General features: G+C 45.7%; 1 protein-coding gene across 1 annotated transcript in view; it reads left to right on the forward strand.

Annotated features, from left to right (window-relative positions):
• The window catches only part of Cryl1 (crystallin lambda 1), a 119814-nt gene that overhangs the window by 72936 nt on the left and 29657 nt on the right, over window positions 1-17221 (forward strand). The window contains exon 4 of the mRNA XM_052191348.1: window positions 10681-10842. Coding sequence (XP_052047308.1) covers window positions 10681-10842 — 162 coding nt within the window. The remainder of the gene's footprint in view (window positions 1-10680; window positions 10843-17221) is intronic.

Consider the following 17221-nt stretch of genomic DNA (forward strand, 5'->3'; position numbering starts at 1 on the left):
CCTCCGTGAGAAACACCATCCACCTTATGTGAGATGGCCCCTCATTGGCCTGTGGCTCCCAAGCTGCCCAGTGAGCCCCAGGGATCCTCTCTCTCCAGCTCTAGTGCTGGGATGTCAAGTGCACCCCATCATGTCCCACAGTCTTACATGTCTGCTGGGGATTAGATTCAGGTCCTTTTACCAAAGGAGCCACCTCCCAACTATAGAAGTTTAATTAATTAATTTAAAAAATTTAAAAAGCCCAAAGTCTTTACATGTCAGTGTATGTGATATATGTGTGTAATGTACTTTTGTGTATGTGTGTGTGCATGCCTGTGTGTGTGTGTGTATATGTGTATTCATGTGCTTACAGCGCATGTGTGGAAGTCAGAAGACAACCTCAAGTGTCAGGTCTTGCCTTCTACCTTGTTTGAGACAGTTTTTTGTTTTTCCATGTTTAGTGTGCCAGGCTAGCTGGACTTTAAACAAAAGTCTTTAAAAAGAGATGGAGAGATGGCTCAATTCCGGAAGTACCTGCATTGAAAACATAAGACCCCAAGTTCAATTCCCAGGACCTTGTTTACAACCAAACCCCAGAACTGGGTAGGTGGAGACAGGACAAACCTTGGGGCCTGCTGGCTAAGGCAGCCTGGTTAATCGGCGAGTCCCAGGTCCCAGGGAGAGATGTTGTCTCCAAAACCAAAGTGGAGGTTGACCTCTGCATGTGCACGTGTGCATGTTCATCCTCCTTACAATAAATCCTTCAAATAGCCCCTCAGGAACCCAATCAAACACAGGAGCAGCTCTGGGTCAGGCTTGGAAGTTACCCCTCCCCCCTCTGTGCGTTCCCTGTCTGCCCACAGTTGCTCCTGCTCCTCTTCTGGGTATGCCTGCCTGTACACGCGCATCTCTTGGCACGCCCATGCTTCTGCCCTGCTTTCTCCTGTATTCTCCATTCTTCGGTTTGGATATTTTATCCTGACTTCATTTCTTTAGCTAAGTCTGATTTGCTTTGCAGTGCATTCTCTAGGTTAATTGAAGTTGATCGTATTTTTCAGTTGTTGAATTTCCATTTGATTCTTTTGATAGTCTCATTATGAGAATGTTCAAAACCTTTTAATTTATTAAATGTATTATTTATTGTTCTGCCAGAGTACACATCTGAGAGTAGCTTCTCTGAATGCCATTTGGCCCTGTTCCTGTTTTCACATGCTTTCCAGCCAAGGAGTCTCTAGTATTTATTTTCTTTTTTTGTTTGTGAAACAGTACCAGTATAAAAGCCAAGGCTCTGGCTGATGCCCTGTCTCTAGAGACTTGCTTCTAGAAGACAGAGGGGCTGGAAGCAGGTTTCCCTAACATACTTGGAGCTGGGGATGAGTTGAGGCTCACCTTCAGTTCTTAGGGACATGGGTCTGTCTCTTCTCACCATTATTTCTAGGGAACAACCCTAGTGTTTTATATATATATATATATATATATATACACACACACATATATATATACATATATATATATATACATATATATATGTATATATATATGTGTGTGTGTGTATGTATATATATAATATGTAAAAATTTTAATAAAAATTTATATTTTAATATTTTATAAAATATATTTATATATTTATGTATTTATATATAAATATAATAGTAATTTGGGGGTGGTTCCTGAAATAGAGGCCTTGAACTCACAATCCCCTGCTTCTACCCCCTAAATTCTGTGATTGAAGGCCTGTCCCACCACATCCAGCTTGTCTGCTAATATTTTTGGTGTTTTGGTGCCAGAAGTCGGACTCAGAGCCTTCTGTTTATGCTACGCAAGTGCCCTACCATTCGACTACATCCCAGGCTCACTCTTGCTATTTTTATTTTTTTCCTGCTTGTAAGGCATAATCTATTTCATGCATTCATTTGTTATCCACATATGTATTTGTGTTAAGGTATATAATATGTTTGTATATGTAGGTACACGTGTGTGGGTGTGTTCATGTGTATGATGGACATGTATGTGGAGGTAGAGAACAAGCCTGGTTGGGAGCTGCCTGTCCCTGAAGACAGGGTCTCTCACTGACCTGGGTCTTGATGACTGAACTATGGCTTTTAAATGTGGCTCCCTTTTCAGCCTTTCCCTCACCTAGACGCTGACGTGACCCCTGACCCTGCAGCCCTGGCAGCTGCTCCAATGCTTTGATTGTTTTTGTTGTTGTTGTTGTTTTGGTTTTTTTTTTTTTTTTGTTTTTTTTCTGGTTTGGTTTGGTTTTTGAGACATGGTTTCTCTGTACATCCCTGACTGCCCTGGAACTTGTTCTGTAGTCCACAGTCTTCCTGTCTCTGCCTCCTGAGTGCTGGGATTAAAGCCGTATGTTAACACTGTCCTGATTTTTTCTAACCTGATGATTTTCTTAACTTTCTGACAGTGCAGTACTTCATTTAAAAGGATGGTTTGGTTTGTGCAGAATCATCCAGTATTTGAAGAGGGAGGACTGAATTTCCAGCACATCATATTTTTAGAATCAGAAGTTTTCACATGTTTAATGGGAGAAAGGTTTATTTCCACTTGGCAGTGTTCTCCTCTCCTCTCCTCTCCTCTCCTCTCACTCTCACTCTCTCTCTGGAATGAAACTGTTTACCCGTGTTTTCAGGTCATAGAATATTTCTTTTTTTTTTTAAATGCATTTATTTATTATTTGTAAGTACACTGTAGCTGTCTTCGGACACACCAGAAGAGGGCGTCAGATCGTTGTGAGCCATCATGTGGTTTCTGGGATTTGAACTCAGGACCTTTGGAAGAGCAGTCAGTGCTCTTAACCGCTGAGCCATCTCTCCATGGGGAACCCTGGTGAGGACTATAGTGAGTTGTATTCTGTTATAGCTCAAATGTTGTAGAGACAAACCCATAAAGGATTGTGCATATGTACTCACGTGAAGCATCTCTGTTTCCACTCCTCTGTTGATGGGAGATGATAAAGCATCGAGACCACAGAGGTTTGTGTCAGTCACAAGGCTGTACTTTCCTTGTGTTCTTACAGTCAGCACAGACTCCAGAAGTGGGTGTGATACCCCCCAACCCCTCACCAAGCAAGCCGTGAATTCCACAGCAGCAGACGCTGGCTGGAGGCTGTACTGCCTAAGTCAGATGGGCAAGTTCTATCTACCTGTCTGGAATTAGAGTCTGATCAATCTTGTGGATGATGGGACACAACCCCATAAGGCTGCTCCCCACCCCTGCAAATCTTCCACAAGTTCCTGGTTTCTCTCCTCTTGTATTGTTTTGTTTTGAGACAAGGTGTTGTTCCTGGAACTAGTTGGCCCGGCAGGATTCCTACAACTTCCTACCTCTGCCTCTCCCTGCTATGATTACAGCTGTAGGCCCCCAGGCCTGCCTGAGTTTTTCTCTGCACTTCTTATAAATCAGGGCTCCCATAGTCCAACAGTTGACTGTGTTTGATGAATTTGTCCTATCAGATTATAGGGGGCAGACAAAGGACTTTCCTGGTTTATTGTAAAACATATCATAAAGGCTGCAGAAGAGATGTAGAGACTGAGGTATCGGGCAAGGACAGAAGACTTCCCATCCATTTATCTGTGCAGGTCATCTGAGCTGTCCTTTGAGTTACGGGAGACTTGGTGAGTAAGTGGTATGGAAGCAATGGCTCCGGCAGGACGCTTGGCTGCTCCGTGTGGCATTCCTTCCTTAGGGGAAGACTCTTCTGGAAAGAAGGATAGAACCTACTATCTGCCAGGGAAGGTCAGAGAATCTCTTTATGGCCAGCTAAAGGCAGAAGAGCATTAAAGTTTCTACAGTAGGCCTTGGATAAGGAGTTGTGGGTCAACGCCATGGCTAAAGCCAATACATACATCCTAGCATAACACACTGCCACACACCAGACTCTCCCAGTGTTATGGGACCTTATGAGGCAGGTCATCAGCATGGCGTCCTTACCAGTACTACTTTCTTGCTACTTTCTTGTGTGTGTGTGTGTGTGTTTTAAATTTATTTATTTCTTATTTTATGTGTATGAGTACACTGTAGCTGTACTAATGGTTGTAAGCTGTGGCTGTTGGGAATTTGAATTCAGGACCTCTGCTCACTCTGCTCTGGTTGGCCCCACTTGCTATATATTACTATATGTAAGCACACTGTAGCTGTCTTCAGACACACCAGAAGAGGGCGTCAGATCTCTTTACGGATGGTTGTGAGTCACCATGTGGTTGCTGGGATTTGAACTCAGGACCTTTGGAAGAGCAGTCAGTCCTCTTAACTGCTGAGCCATCTCTCTAGCCCCTTCTTGCTACTTTCAAGGAAACTTCATGGCTTTGGTGAGCTCCTATCTAAGACCATGAACCAATAAATAGCTGTCTCTGCCCTGCAGCACACACCATATGAATATCCAACACTCATGTTTGGCTATTGATGTAGATACAGACTAGAATTACACTAGAAATCGAGGATTAGAGTGTCTGTATTTGTATTAGACATTTCAAATCTTGTTTTATGTTTTAAAACAAGTCTCACATAGCCCAGGGTGGCATCGAAGCTCTGATCCATTTGCCTCTGGCTCTCGAGTGCTGGAGTTAGGTGTGTTTTCCTTCGTGTCTTGCACATAGTAGGAATTTTCGACCCAACAAAACCACCAAATAAGACCATTACAGAAAAATCAGTATGCTTTCTTTTTTTCAAAAAGAAAACTATTTTAAAAAATGAAACAAGTATTCAATACATAACGGGAAGAGTTAGGACTCTGTCTTTATGGAGGTGAGTGAGGGATGTGGTATGTGTGTCACCTCAGCATTGAGAGGCAGAGACAAGAGGCTCTCCAAAAGTTGGAGGCCAGGCGGCTCTGTACCGGATTCCAGGCCAGCCATGGCTACCCAGCTAGATCCTATCCCAGATGAAACCACACAGCACAAACAGGCTGGGGATGGCAAGCGCCTGCTTAGCTTGCAGAAGGCCAGGCTCCACTCAACACCAGGCCTGGTGCTGCACGCCCACCCGTAAAACAGGAAATTTAAGGTAATCTTCAGCTCCACAGTGAGGCCAGCCCGGGACACAGGAGGTGTCACCTCCAGCAAAGAGCAGTGTGTGTGCTCTCTTCAGTGCATAGGTGAGGAGAACAGATCAACTGGATAAAGACTAGGAAGAGAAGCCAGCATGGCGTCTGGCTGCCCACATTAACCAAAACAAATGTTGGGGCTTAAAGTGGATTTTTAGCTTATTGGAAACAGCAAAGTGTTTTCTTTAAAAGGCAGCATGGTGGCACAGCCAGAGGCAGAGAGGGGGGTTTGCCTGGGCTACAGTGAATTCTACACCAGCCTGGGCTACAGAGTGAGAGCCTGGTCTGGTCTACTGTGGTAGGGCAGCTTTTATTATTATTATTATTATTATTATTATTATTATTATTATTTTAACCAACTTGTAGCCAAGTATAGTGGCTCATGTATGTAATCCTAACACTTGGGAAGAGACAGGAGGATCAGGAGTTTATGGTCATTCGAAGTTACATGGAAAGGCAAAGGCTAGCCTGAGCCACATGAGATCCTGTCTAAACACACACACACACACACACACACACACACACACACACACACACACAAATGAACAAACAAACAAACACACCCCATAAGAACAAAAGAAACCTCAGTAACTAGTATATAAAATTTCACTTTTCTTGACACTCCAGCCACACACACACACACACATACACACACACACACACACACACACACACACACACACACACACACACACACACGGCACAGTCACTTCTTCCTCCTAGGAAAATACTAGGACTACCCTAAAGCAATAGGATAAATAGAGTTGTAAGTGAACTGTTTTTATTCTATTATTTCTTTAATGTCAAGCATTTCAATTCTAAATAAATGATCTCATAAAAGGTACAAAAGTATCCCTGGAACGAGGATGGGAATAGGGGCTCAGAGGGCCGGCGCTGAGCCTGGCTTGTTTCTGAGGTGCTGTGAGGTCACTCGAGGCAGGACTGCTTTTAGAACAAACTGTGGGGCTAATCTCTCTAAGCTCTCTGTAAGCAGAACACCTAAGCTCAGGGAACTGACCGCTTGGCTTGGCATTCGGCGCCCTGCTGCTTCCCCCCCCTGCCCCGCCCCCGCCGCTCTACTCTGCAGTTTCCCTTGGGAAGATCTCTGCGTGTAATTTGTTTTGGATCATTGCGGAAACTTCTAGGCAAGCAGAGTGAGCACATGTAATACCCTCAAAACCAACCAACCAAAAAACAAAAGCACTTTAATTTGATTTTTAGGGGTAAATGAGCTCCTGGTTTGGGCAGAGTTCCGTTTGTTTGGCTGAGAAGTTGGGTGTTGAAAAATGAGTTTGTTTGTTTGTTTTGTTTTGTTTTTTCCCGGATGGGAGACACCACTTCCTCCAGAGCTGGGAAACGCCTTGTAAATCTCTCCTCCTCTTCCTCTCTCCCCTTTCCTGGCTACCGCCTCAGGAGTGGCAGCCTGATGATAGCTTTTAAAGATTGCGCTCTTGAAAACACTGAGGAGGAGGAAGGAGCAGAGTGATTAGACTGGAGATTAACACTAGCGGCAAGGCTACCTTGCAGTCAGCAGTCCGCAGTCCGCGTTGAGCTCCCCTCCAGACTCTCCACGGAGTGAGAAGCTGTCAGCTTCTCTCCCTGGCCCTGGCCCGGCAGGCATTCAAACCCTCTCTTAGAACCATGTTGCGTGTAAAATCCCTCAGGTACTGTAGTCATATGTGGGTTTTCTTGGAAAGCACATTGAAGTTTTCATCTAGATATTTTACATGAGTCACGGATGCTATTTAAATGGTGTGGGGTGACAGGGTGAGTCAGGGTGGGGTGGGAGTCATTAAAAAAATCAAAACTCAACAAAACCTCATCTTCGCCTTTCATGGCAGCCTTCTGTGGGAATGCGAGTCCTGTGGCCAGCGGCAGGACTTGAAAAGCAGGTACTTGTGCACTCTCTGGGAGCCATCCAGTGAGCTGACCGCTGTGATTGTGCAGATTCGCCAAAGCACAGCCCTGAAAGCTCTCAACAATCCGGGTAGCTTTAACTGCCAATGAGACACTGCCGTTTGCCTGTGTTTGACTTTTATAAAAGTTATAGTAAAAATACGTACACCCATAACCCCATCGTTCAGTTTCTTCTGTTTGAGAAGGGAAGGGAAGAGGCAGCAGTGTTGAAGTCTAGCCTCATCTACTGTCTGGAGGCTAGTGAGAGTTTGGCTGGGATGTGGCTCTCACATCAGCCTTGCTTACATAGGAGTGGGAGGCCAGCCTTGGCTATGGGACACTGCTTCAAACAAACAAAAAAAAGAGGCTGATTTCAACAGCCATTAAGAATTCTTAATTAACAATTAAGTTTTGCCATAATATACTTCCCAAGTGTTCATCGCTTGGTTTTGCCGCCCAAATCAGGGCATACCTGTGGTGTTGGTGGCGTATGACCGTATCATTTGTTAGATGTGACATTCATTCCCACTCCCTCAAAACAAAGTAAACCCAAACAAACAATAATAAACCAGCTCTATAAGGAGATGCGGTCAGACTTTAATTAGACAGAGGCAAGCTGGCTGCCTGCTGTGGTGATGGCAGCCACTAGAAGTACTTCACATAAAGCAGGTTTTTTTTTTTTTTTAAATAGGAAAGCACCCCTCCAAACAGCCCTGCCAGAGCTGTCTGTCCCATCTAAGCAGCCCTTCAGGACAAGGAGGGCTGCAGCCTTTGGTGTCTGAGGGCCTGACTAAAATGAGGCATTCCCCTGTTTAGACATAAGCTACCTGAGTGGATAGCAGGGAACTGAGCTCAGCACTGAGGTCTGTGACTCCGTCCATCTCACACAACTGGGTTACAACAGCAAGAGCAATCACACTTCAAGCCAACAGGCCACTGGAAACCCTTACATAATTGTAGCAGGTTTGGGTTTCCTCTGGTTCAAGTTTTCTTGCCTCTGTCATGATCAAACGATTTGGAGAAAGGCGTAGAATTTCAGAGGAGAATCTGCAGGAAGGCCCACAATGAGTCCATTCTTTCCCCGGGCTCACGGGAGCTCCGCTGACTACAAGGCTCCATTTAAACTGAACCCACCTCACAGACTTAACTGATCCAGGAGTGACTCACTAGGAACTGCCAGCCACTGTAGCTCTTTTCCCCTTTTTGATAAGGGGACAGAACACAATGGGCTTTACAGTTCTTAAATGACTCCGTTCTTTGGTTCTGTTTGAGATGTGATGCTTATATGGCCTTCGGATCTTAATAAAATTTCATGTGGCCTGATTATACTTTTAAAAAGTATAAATAAACAGAGTATATGAACCCCTTCCCTTTTGAATAAAACTTAAAAAAGCTTAAAAATTTATTTTATGTGATGGGTGTTTTGGCTGTGCACATTTGTGCACCTGTGTTTTCCGAGTGCCCACAGAAGTCAGAAGAGGGCATCAGGTGCCCAGACCTGGAGTTACAGTCGGCTGTGAGCTGTCATGGAGGTGCTGGGAGCTGAGCCCAGGTCCTCTGCAAGAGCAGCAAGTGCTAGGCCGTCAATCTTGGAGCCATCTTTCTAGTCTCTGTTTTGTTTGTTATTTCTTGTGTCTGTCTGTCTGTCTGTCTATCTATCATCTATCTTACTATCTGTTATATATATTCTTCTGAGACTCAGTGTGACCCTGTTCAATCTCAAACTGTCCAGCAGAAGATACTCTGGGCTATTTTGATCCTCCTGCCTCTACGTCCCAAATGCTGGGAATTTAGGCTGGCTGACATTTTTTATTTGTGAGGAGTAATTCTGATATTGATTAGACACTGAGTTTCTGTAGTTGGACTCTTGGGGCTCTTTTCACTCCCTTAAATGCTACATAAGTAAATGAAGTGTCCCAGTGAAACTGTCTGGGTAATTAGTTGTAGAAGTGACCAAGGTACTAGTCTGACTCTGTTGGTGGCTGCGAGCAGCTGCGACAGCAGTTCTCAGCAGACATCCTGCATGTCAGATATTTATATTAAGATTCATACCAGTATCAAAATTACAGTTATGAAGTAGCAACAAAATAATTTTGTGGTCAGGGGTCACTATAGCATGAGAAGCTGTATTAAAGGGTTGCAGCATTAGGAAGGTTAAATACTACTGACCTAGGAGGAGGAATCCTGACATTGGTAGAATGACAAATGCAGGCATATCCACTCTTTCTTTTAAAAAGGTCACATTGCTCTTTGGAGCTGAACTTGAGAATTGTTCTGAGCTTTAGGAACCACCGGTATGCTTGTGAAAAATGCAGGTCCCCCAGTCTCACCCGTATGAGGTCCGGGATAGGGGCTTGAGATTTTTTAGTTAAGGGACACTTAGTTGATTCTAATCTTTGGCTCATTGGCCATTGTGAAAAGAAAGTGAATGTCATAAAGGGACGTTGCTTCCCAGGTGAGCAGGGACCTGCTTTGGTACGAGTGACCATCAGGGCGGCCCCCATAGGTGCAGGAGGGCACTTTCTCACACGTTGCTTCCATCCGGAGCAGACTGTCCTCCTCAACACCAAGTTCCCAGGAGCCCTCCTTACCTGTGGCCAGCCTGGGCTGTTGATTGTCATCTCAGGCCCACGCAGCCCTGTAATTAGAATTTCAGAGTGGTTGTTATCGGCCGTAATTAATCCAAATGCACTCCTCTATCTTCTCTATCCAGTTGCCCACCCCATTTAGAACTTCGCAATTGTTAGAAACAAAGGTCTTTTTCAAAGGGACTCCCATTTAGAAATGGGTCCTGTGTGCCTCTGGGGAGCTGCAGGTGCAATGCCTTCATTGGTTGGAGGATGAGATTTTTCCCTTGAAGGCCCTGGATGTGATGGTGGGGGCGGATAGGGGAGGCATGCTCTGATTAAAGCACTCAGGTTCATAGAGGTGTGTGCAGGAGGGAGGGCTCCTGTGAGCTCTGTTGTAGGATCAGCTATCTCCCTGACTTTCCATCATGAGATTTTTCAGTTGGCAGGTTCTGCTGCCCTGGTTCTGGGAAGTGGAATTGGAGTCACCCCCAAGTGCCTCCCTACAGAGCTTCTTACGGTGAGAATTTTCAGACCCATCTAAAACCAGGAGTCCCTGCATTCCTCATTCCCAGCCAGGAGTTTCTTCAGCTCTTATACTCCTGCTGTGCTTTGCAAAGGACACTGGGTGATCTTTTCTCCTCTGACAAGGTCTATAGCTGAGGTTCTAGTGACAAAATAGAGCCCTAAAAGAACACACATGCACCTTAATAAAGTTTTATGTGGCTTAGGACTGGTCAAAAGTCGGATCCAAAACACCCCACGTTGCTTTCCAGCTGAGTGAAGAGCGGATGCTTGTTCAGGTAAAGGAGTGAACAAAGGGATTCTGGCCCAATGTTTGTAGACTAAGGAATAAGCAAGGCTTTCTGGGTAGGTTTTTCCTGTCTGGGTCCCTGTCTTCAAAGCTAAGATACCTCTTTATCTCCTGTGTGTCTCAGGTTATCTACTGCAGAGGATCTTGTGACCTGCTTCTAGGAAAGGCAGAAAACTGTTTTATAGCCTTCTTGGAGGAGGAGAAGGGGAAGGCCAGGGAAAAGCCAGGCAAGCCTCCTGGCTTAATTGTTTTCAAGGTGCTCTATGGTGGGATTACGGGTCCCTAGATCCACCATTTCCAAATTGGTTCATGTTGCAGCCCAACTGTTGCCTCGATCATACGTAGTCATCTAGATGCATTCCTTTCAGGAGTGTGTTCCAGAGAACCTGGAGCTGAAGAAGAGGATTTTTGCCCAGCTGGACCGCATCGTGGACGACCGAGTCATCCTCAGCAGCTCCAGCTCTTGTCTGCTGCCCTCCAAGCTGTTCACGGGCTTGGCGCACGGGAAGCAGTGCATCGTGGCGCATCCTGTGAGTATAGTGTTTGTTTGTTCCTTTATGGTGATGGAGATCACACCCAGGGCCTGTCACATGCTCGGCCAGTACCAAGTGCACTCCAGCCCCAGGGAAGGTGGTAAGTTTGGCACTTGATCGTATCTCATTCTTTTTTTAGGGGCAATAAATTACACCGGATCTGCAAGCATCTTAAACTGCTTTATTGAGGTATAATCCGCATACCACACAATCTGTCAGTCAACATTATACAACTTAATGGTTTTGTATACATTTAGAATAATGCAATAGCATCATTAAAAAAAAGGGGAATAGGATCCAAAATTCTTTGGAATTTTATCTGCGCGTCTAAGGTGTCCTGGCATAAAACAAACAGTATTTACTGCTTTAACCCTCCGGGCACTTATCGTGTGGTATAGGGCTAGTTTCTGGGTAAGCAGTCATTAGAGCAGAAGTGCTGTATTTAATATCCACGTGGGCTGGGGGGAGATGAGGGGGGGTGCTGCATTAAATGTCCATGTGGGCTGGGGTGGGGCAGGGGTGCGGCTAGGTGAACAAGGTGTGTGCTTTGCAAGTGTGAGGGCCTGGGTTTGAATCCCTGAGAATGACAGTATGTGCTTCTGTAATCCCAGAACTCCTCCAGGGAGATAGGAGATGGGAGATCTCCCAGGGAGATAGGAAGCAGAGACAGGAGAACCCTGAAGCCCAAGGGCCAGTTTGCCCTGTGTACACAGCGTCGAGCCACAGCACCTTCTCTCAAACAAGGCAAGGTCTGACACCCAAGGTTGACCTCTGACCTCCAAATGTGACCATAGCACAAGCGCATATACACACAGGGGATATGTCACTTGCTTTGCATTATTCGCAGTAGGATTAGGTCTGTTAAGATGCAAATCTGATGGGTATCATTGTCAAAATTCTGATTTAGAATGTCTGAGCTGAAACCTTCTTTCCCCAATGCTCCTTTCACAATCCACTGTAACTGACTAAACACATTTCTTCACCGGAAACACTTTATGTGGTGAGCTGGGCCTCAGGTCCTCATTAGCGGGTGAGGGAGGGCTCAGCAAGTCTTTCTGAGGTTAACGTGTCAGTGAGCGATGCTAGAGTCCTGACCATGAAATCAGCACAAGCATGAAGAACCAGGGCAGCCTGTTTGGGTGGGAAAGCTAATTTGCTTCAACCATGATAAATATGATGGCCTACTGTGTATCATTACCAGCCAAAAGCTACACAGAGGAACAGGCCAGCCTGGCTAGTTTGATGAGAACTGTGCTGGGAGCTGAGATATTGCATAAGCCAAGGCCGTAGGGCAGGAGCAAGCAGTGTGTGGGATGGGGTCATGATGACATCACTGGGAGAGCCCACACACTGAGGTGGGGGTGCAGGGTGGGGGCGCAGGTGAAGGTTGGAAGATGAGAGAATATAGCCTGGACATCTGTGTTGCTACTTTCCTTGTTGCTTTGGCCAAATACCCGGCAGGAAGCAAATAAAGGGAGGACCAGTTCATTTTAGCTCTTGGCTTCAAGAGATAGCTATCATGGCAGAGAAAGCATGGCAGAGGGAAGCAGAGAAAGAGCTGGAGGTGGGGTCAGCTACAAACTGCAAGGCCCAGTGTACAGTGGCTCACTGTCTCCTCTTAGAGGACATAAAGGTTCCACAGCCTTCCAGAACAGCACCAGCAAGAGGGGACCAAGTGTGCAAACACATGAGCTAGTTAGTGGCTTTCTTTATGTGTGTGTGTGTGTGTGTGTGTGTATCTGACATACACACACACACACACACACACACACACATATATACATACACACACATTTCACTTATGTGTTTGGGTGATTGCTTGCATGTGTGTCTATGTACCACATGCATGTCTGGTTCTGCAGAAGCCAGAAGAGGAGTCAGATTCCCCAGAACTGGAGTTACTTATGGTTGTGAACCTCCATTTGTGTGATGGGAATCAGACCTGAGTGCCCTGGAAGGGCAGCTAGTGCTCTTACCTGCTGAGCTGTCTATCTAGCCTCACAGGACATCTCATATCCAAACCACAGCAGTATTCCTTAGCCAAAATGCTTGGGACAAAGAGTATTTCAGAATTTCCATAGTCATTACCAGTTGAGCAGTCTTAATCCAAAAACTCCGAATCCAGAAAAACTCCAAAATTTAGAATTTGGAGCCCAATGTCAGAGCTCAAAACATTTCAGATACCCAGAACATTCTGGGGTGGTGAAGCCCCACCAGCCGTGCTCCAGAGGATCATGAGAGTTACTCTGAGGAACTGTGTGAGTTCGGGGACACAGCAGCAGCATGGCGCATTGGAAATGCTGCTTTGGGAGGGTAAGGACCTCCACAATGCAGTACATAGGGCCAATTCAAAGGCTGAGGGGCTCAGGGCTGGGGTGGGGAGCACGGAAAGTTTTCTTCCAAAGAGGAGCAGTTGGGAGGAGTTGTCAGATGAGTCTGTGAAGAAAAGGGATGAGCAACTGGATACCTACCAGGTACTAAATGTCAAGACGCATGCAGCCCAGACTCCAAGGTTCTGCTGTATTGTGAGATACAGTGGAAAGACAGACATGGGACCATCAGAGGCACAGCCATAGAACCAATAGAACATAGACTAGAAATGGCCACAATCACGTACAAAACACACAAGCCACCTTAGAGTCAGGGGGACGATAACTGAAAGCACCCGGGCAGGCATCGGGGCTGTGGCATCCTCTTTTCCTGTGCTAGACAGATGTCACAAAGACACAAAAATCTCTCTGTAAACAGTCACTGGTTACTGCAGAGGAAGGCATTTGCTTGTATAAAGCCACTGATTTCTAACCAGTTGCTTTGCATTTAAGTTAGATAAAACAGAAACACCACTTAAATCAAAGACTTCAGAAATGACTTGTACAGTCCCCAAAAGATTTTCCCACCTTGTTTAGGCAAAGATGAATGGCACAAGGCAAGTTCAGTTGATAAATGACTTTCCTAGTGTACATGAGGAGTTCACGGATTTGATCTCCAGCACTGTATGAAACTGATGTGTGTGGGGGGCGGGGAGAGAAGAGGGTAGCATAGGCCTGGAACCCAGCTTTCCGGAAACGGAGGCAGGGGGATCTTAGGAGCTGGAGGTCACCCTCAGCCGCATGGTGTGTTTGAGGCCTGCCAGGATTTGAGACCCTCGTTCAGTCATAAAATAAATACTGAAGACACAATGTACTCTGGACCCAGGACTGGGAGGGCCAGAGGTGGATCTGGCCTGAAAATGGCCTCCATGAGGACTAGCTTTCATGATTCCAGAGCATGATATGCAAGACATGAAGGGAGAGAAGCCAACAGTAGTCCTCTCTGGTTATGATGCTGAAGAACCAGCACAGCATGAGAATTCCAGGGTGCAGTAGTGGCCCACGTGCGTTGGCAGCAACCAACAGCTCTCTAATTGGGCATTGACCTGATCAACAAAAGGGAAATTATGCCTGGTATTGGAAATGTAGCCAACTACTCAGGACGAGGGAAGTCATGGATCTTGGAGGAAAACATATTACCACCGCCTTACTAAACCAGCAGTTAGTAATTACTAATTCCTAGCTACACTCCAAATATTTACTCTTATACTCACCCACAAGCATAGTTTTCACCCCTTATCAAAGAAAATTCTATTTGCAACAGAGACTCTTATAGAAAACCACAACCAATTAAAATGCAGAGAACAAGAGATCATGTGGGGCTCAGTCCCAATGGATATATCTATAGCACAACTGCACCTAAGACTCTGGGATCCTCCTGGAAGAGGTGGAGCCAGAGAAACAAGAAGTCTGCTGGGACATTGTGTTTCCTAGAAATGTCTGAGACTCTACAGCCATAAAGGTTTTCAAGACCCAAACAAGGACCTGAGCAAAGATGACACCCAAAGATATACTGACATGGAAGGTGAAATCTCACGGAGCCTCAACCCCAGACAAAGAACTGCAGGCAACCAAAGAATGCCAAGAGAGGAAGAAATGATCTTCCCCAAAGAAGTGGCCCCCATCTGATTTATGCACTACTAGGTGGTCAGCCCTGAGATAGCAACAGTGTGCATATATACGAGTAACATTATATGGACAGAGGATGTTGTATTTAGGAATATAGTAAAACCACAAAGAAAAAAAGGCTATGGAATTGAGTACATGGAAGGGTTGAAGGAAGGAAAGGGAGAAATGGTATAATTATATTTTAATTTTAAAAAATAAAATTATTAAAGAACAAAAATTAAAAAAAATCACAAACTAAAGCATAAATCCAACCTTCTCTAGAATTAGTTGTGGTGATTCACCTCTGTAATTCCAGGACTAAGAATGCTGAGGCCGAAGGATCATTCATAAGTTCAAGGCTGACATGAGGCTACAGAGGAAAAATAAATAAATAAATAAATAAATAAATAAATAAATGCCACCCCAAATTGATCTCTGGGTTCAGGCTATATCTTAGTGGTAGGGCAATTGTTTAGCCTACAAAAGGCCATAGGTCTCAGTCTAGCAGGACATAAGAGTACACACACACACACACACACACACACACACATACACATGAGTTAATTTTTTTGTTTTTATAAAGTTTTTTTTTAAGCCAAAATTGAGTCTTTTAAAGCAGATCAGATCACCAAAGTCGGTCTTTGGATTCTGTCATTGCACGGCATGTAGGGGAATAGATGTACCATCTTGAATAATTTGGACAGTCCTAAATAGTCAAGAGTCATTCCAAGTCTTTGAGAATCTACATTTTCTCCAGTCCCACAGACGGGGCCAGAGTGGCTGAGCTCACCTCCTCAGCCCTGTAGTCCTCTGGGATCTTTGCCTGGACAGGAAATCAGATGTCGAGAAGGAAGCCTGGTCATGCCCCTGCAGGGCCCTGGCACAGTGGATATTTATCATTGCAATAGGTTATGGCCTCCACCTCCACACAGGGAAGCTTCAGTCAGCATGTTAGGGCAGCTCCGTGTTTTCAAGCACGCTTCTGCAGGAGCAGGGTAGAATTTCTGGTCATCTCTGTTCCAGGGTGAGTGGAAGGTATTGAGAAGTGGGCGTGTGCTGTAAGCACAGAGGCCTCACACGGGCTTCAGCACGGGGCTTCCTGGATTGCCCCTCAGAGGCTGCGGGAGATCTGCTACATGCAGCTGCACAAGAAGGGGTGGGTGTTCATGCACCTGCCTTCCCGGTTATAACCTTTCTTGCCTTCAGATGTATTTTATATCAACTTTTCTTCTTGTTGGGAGGAAGCTAGTGTTGGTATGTGTAGGAGTAGCTTTAGAGAGATACTCACATGGAGGGACTGGGCACAGTCTCTTTCCATCGTACAGTGTCAACTGTCCCAGCCAAGCAGCAGAACATTGTACCTATTTTGGCTCCACTTTTTTTGGTTTTTTTTTTGTTTTGTTTTTTGTTTGTCTGTTTTTGAGACAGGGTGTCTCTGTATAGCCCTGGCTGTCCTGGAACTCACTCTGTAGACCAGGCTGGCCTCGAACTCAGAAATCTGCCTGCCTCCCAAGTGCTGGGATTAAAGGTGTGCGTCACTACCGCCTGGTACTTGGCCCCACTTTTAAAAACTTAGCTTCCATTTTCTTTCTTGATTTGTTAAGGAATCAAGGTGTCTGGTGGAACTTATGGCGCCTCTTGGTTCTGTAGGCCAGGTTGCCAAGATGGAGACCACAGACGCTGGGGCAGACACAGGTTTCTTACAAGCTTCTGGGCATCTCTTTCTGGAACTGGATAAGGACCTGGTTTATTGTATAGTGTCTATGGTCACGGTCACCATGGTCCTCCTGTATGTTAGGAAAGGGCTGTACCAATGAGCTCCACCCACAACCCTCTTATCCTGCATGGTCTTGCCAAGTAGTCCAAGCTGTTCTCTCAAGCTTGAAGCCTCCTGCCCAGTCTCTTGGGCACTGGAATGAAAGACCAGCTCCCTGTGCCTTTCCTGGGGGCAGGGTACTTGTTGGTTGGACAGCAAATAGTCCTATTGATTTACACCCGTGGCTGGGGGAGCCCCGGTGTGCCGTACACACATGCGTCCAGGCATCCTGGCACCTGGCTGAAGGAGGGCTGGAATCAGGACATGTTTATATGAGGGTCTTCAGCTTGCTTCCCAGGAGGCTTGAGAAGAGGGGCTCCTATAACCTGTAGGTAGATGACTGTCCTGCAATGTCTGGAAACCGTGGCCTCATTACCTAGAAGGGCAAGGAGGCCTCTGTGCGAGTTACCAGGAATCATTCTGCCTTAGTCAGACCCATGAGAAGAATACCACGTCAGATAGGCAGGCTTAGAAGTGGTGTCACCATCTGAAGTCGGCTTCCTCTGTCCTCTGGGACATTATGCACTCTCCTTTCCTCAGTTTACTGCATGGCCCAAGGCACTATCGCTGCTGTCTCAAACTG

The sequence above is a fragment of the Apodemus sylvaticus genome, chromosome 8 (assembly GCF_947179515.1).
Source record: "Apodemus sylvaticus chromosome 8, mApoSyl1.1, whole genome shotgun sequence".
Classification (NCBI taxonomy): Eukaryota; Metazoa; Chordata; class Mammalia; order Rodentia; family Muridae; genus Apodemus; species Apodemus sylvaticus.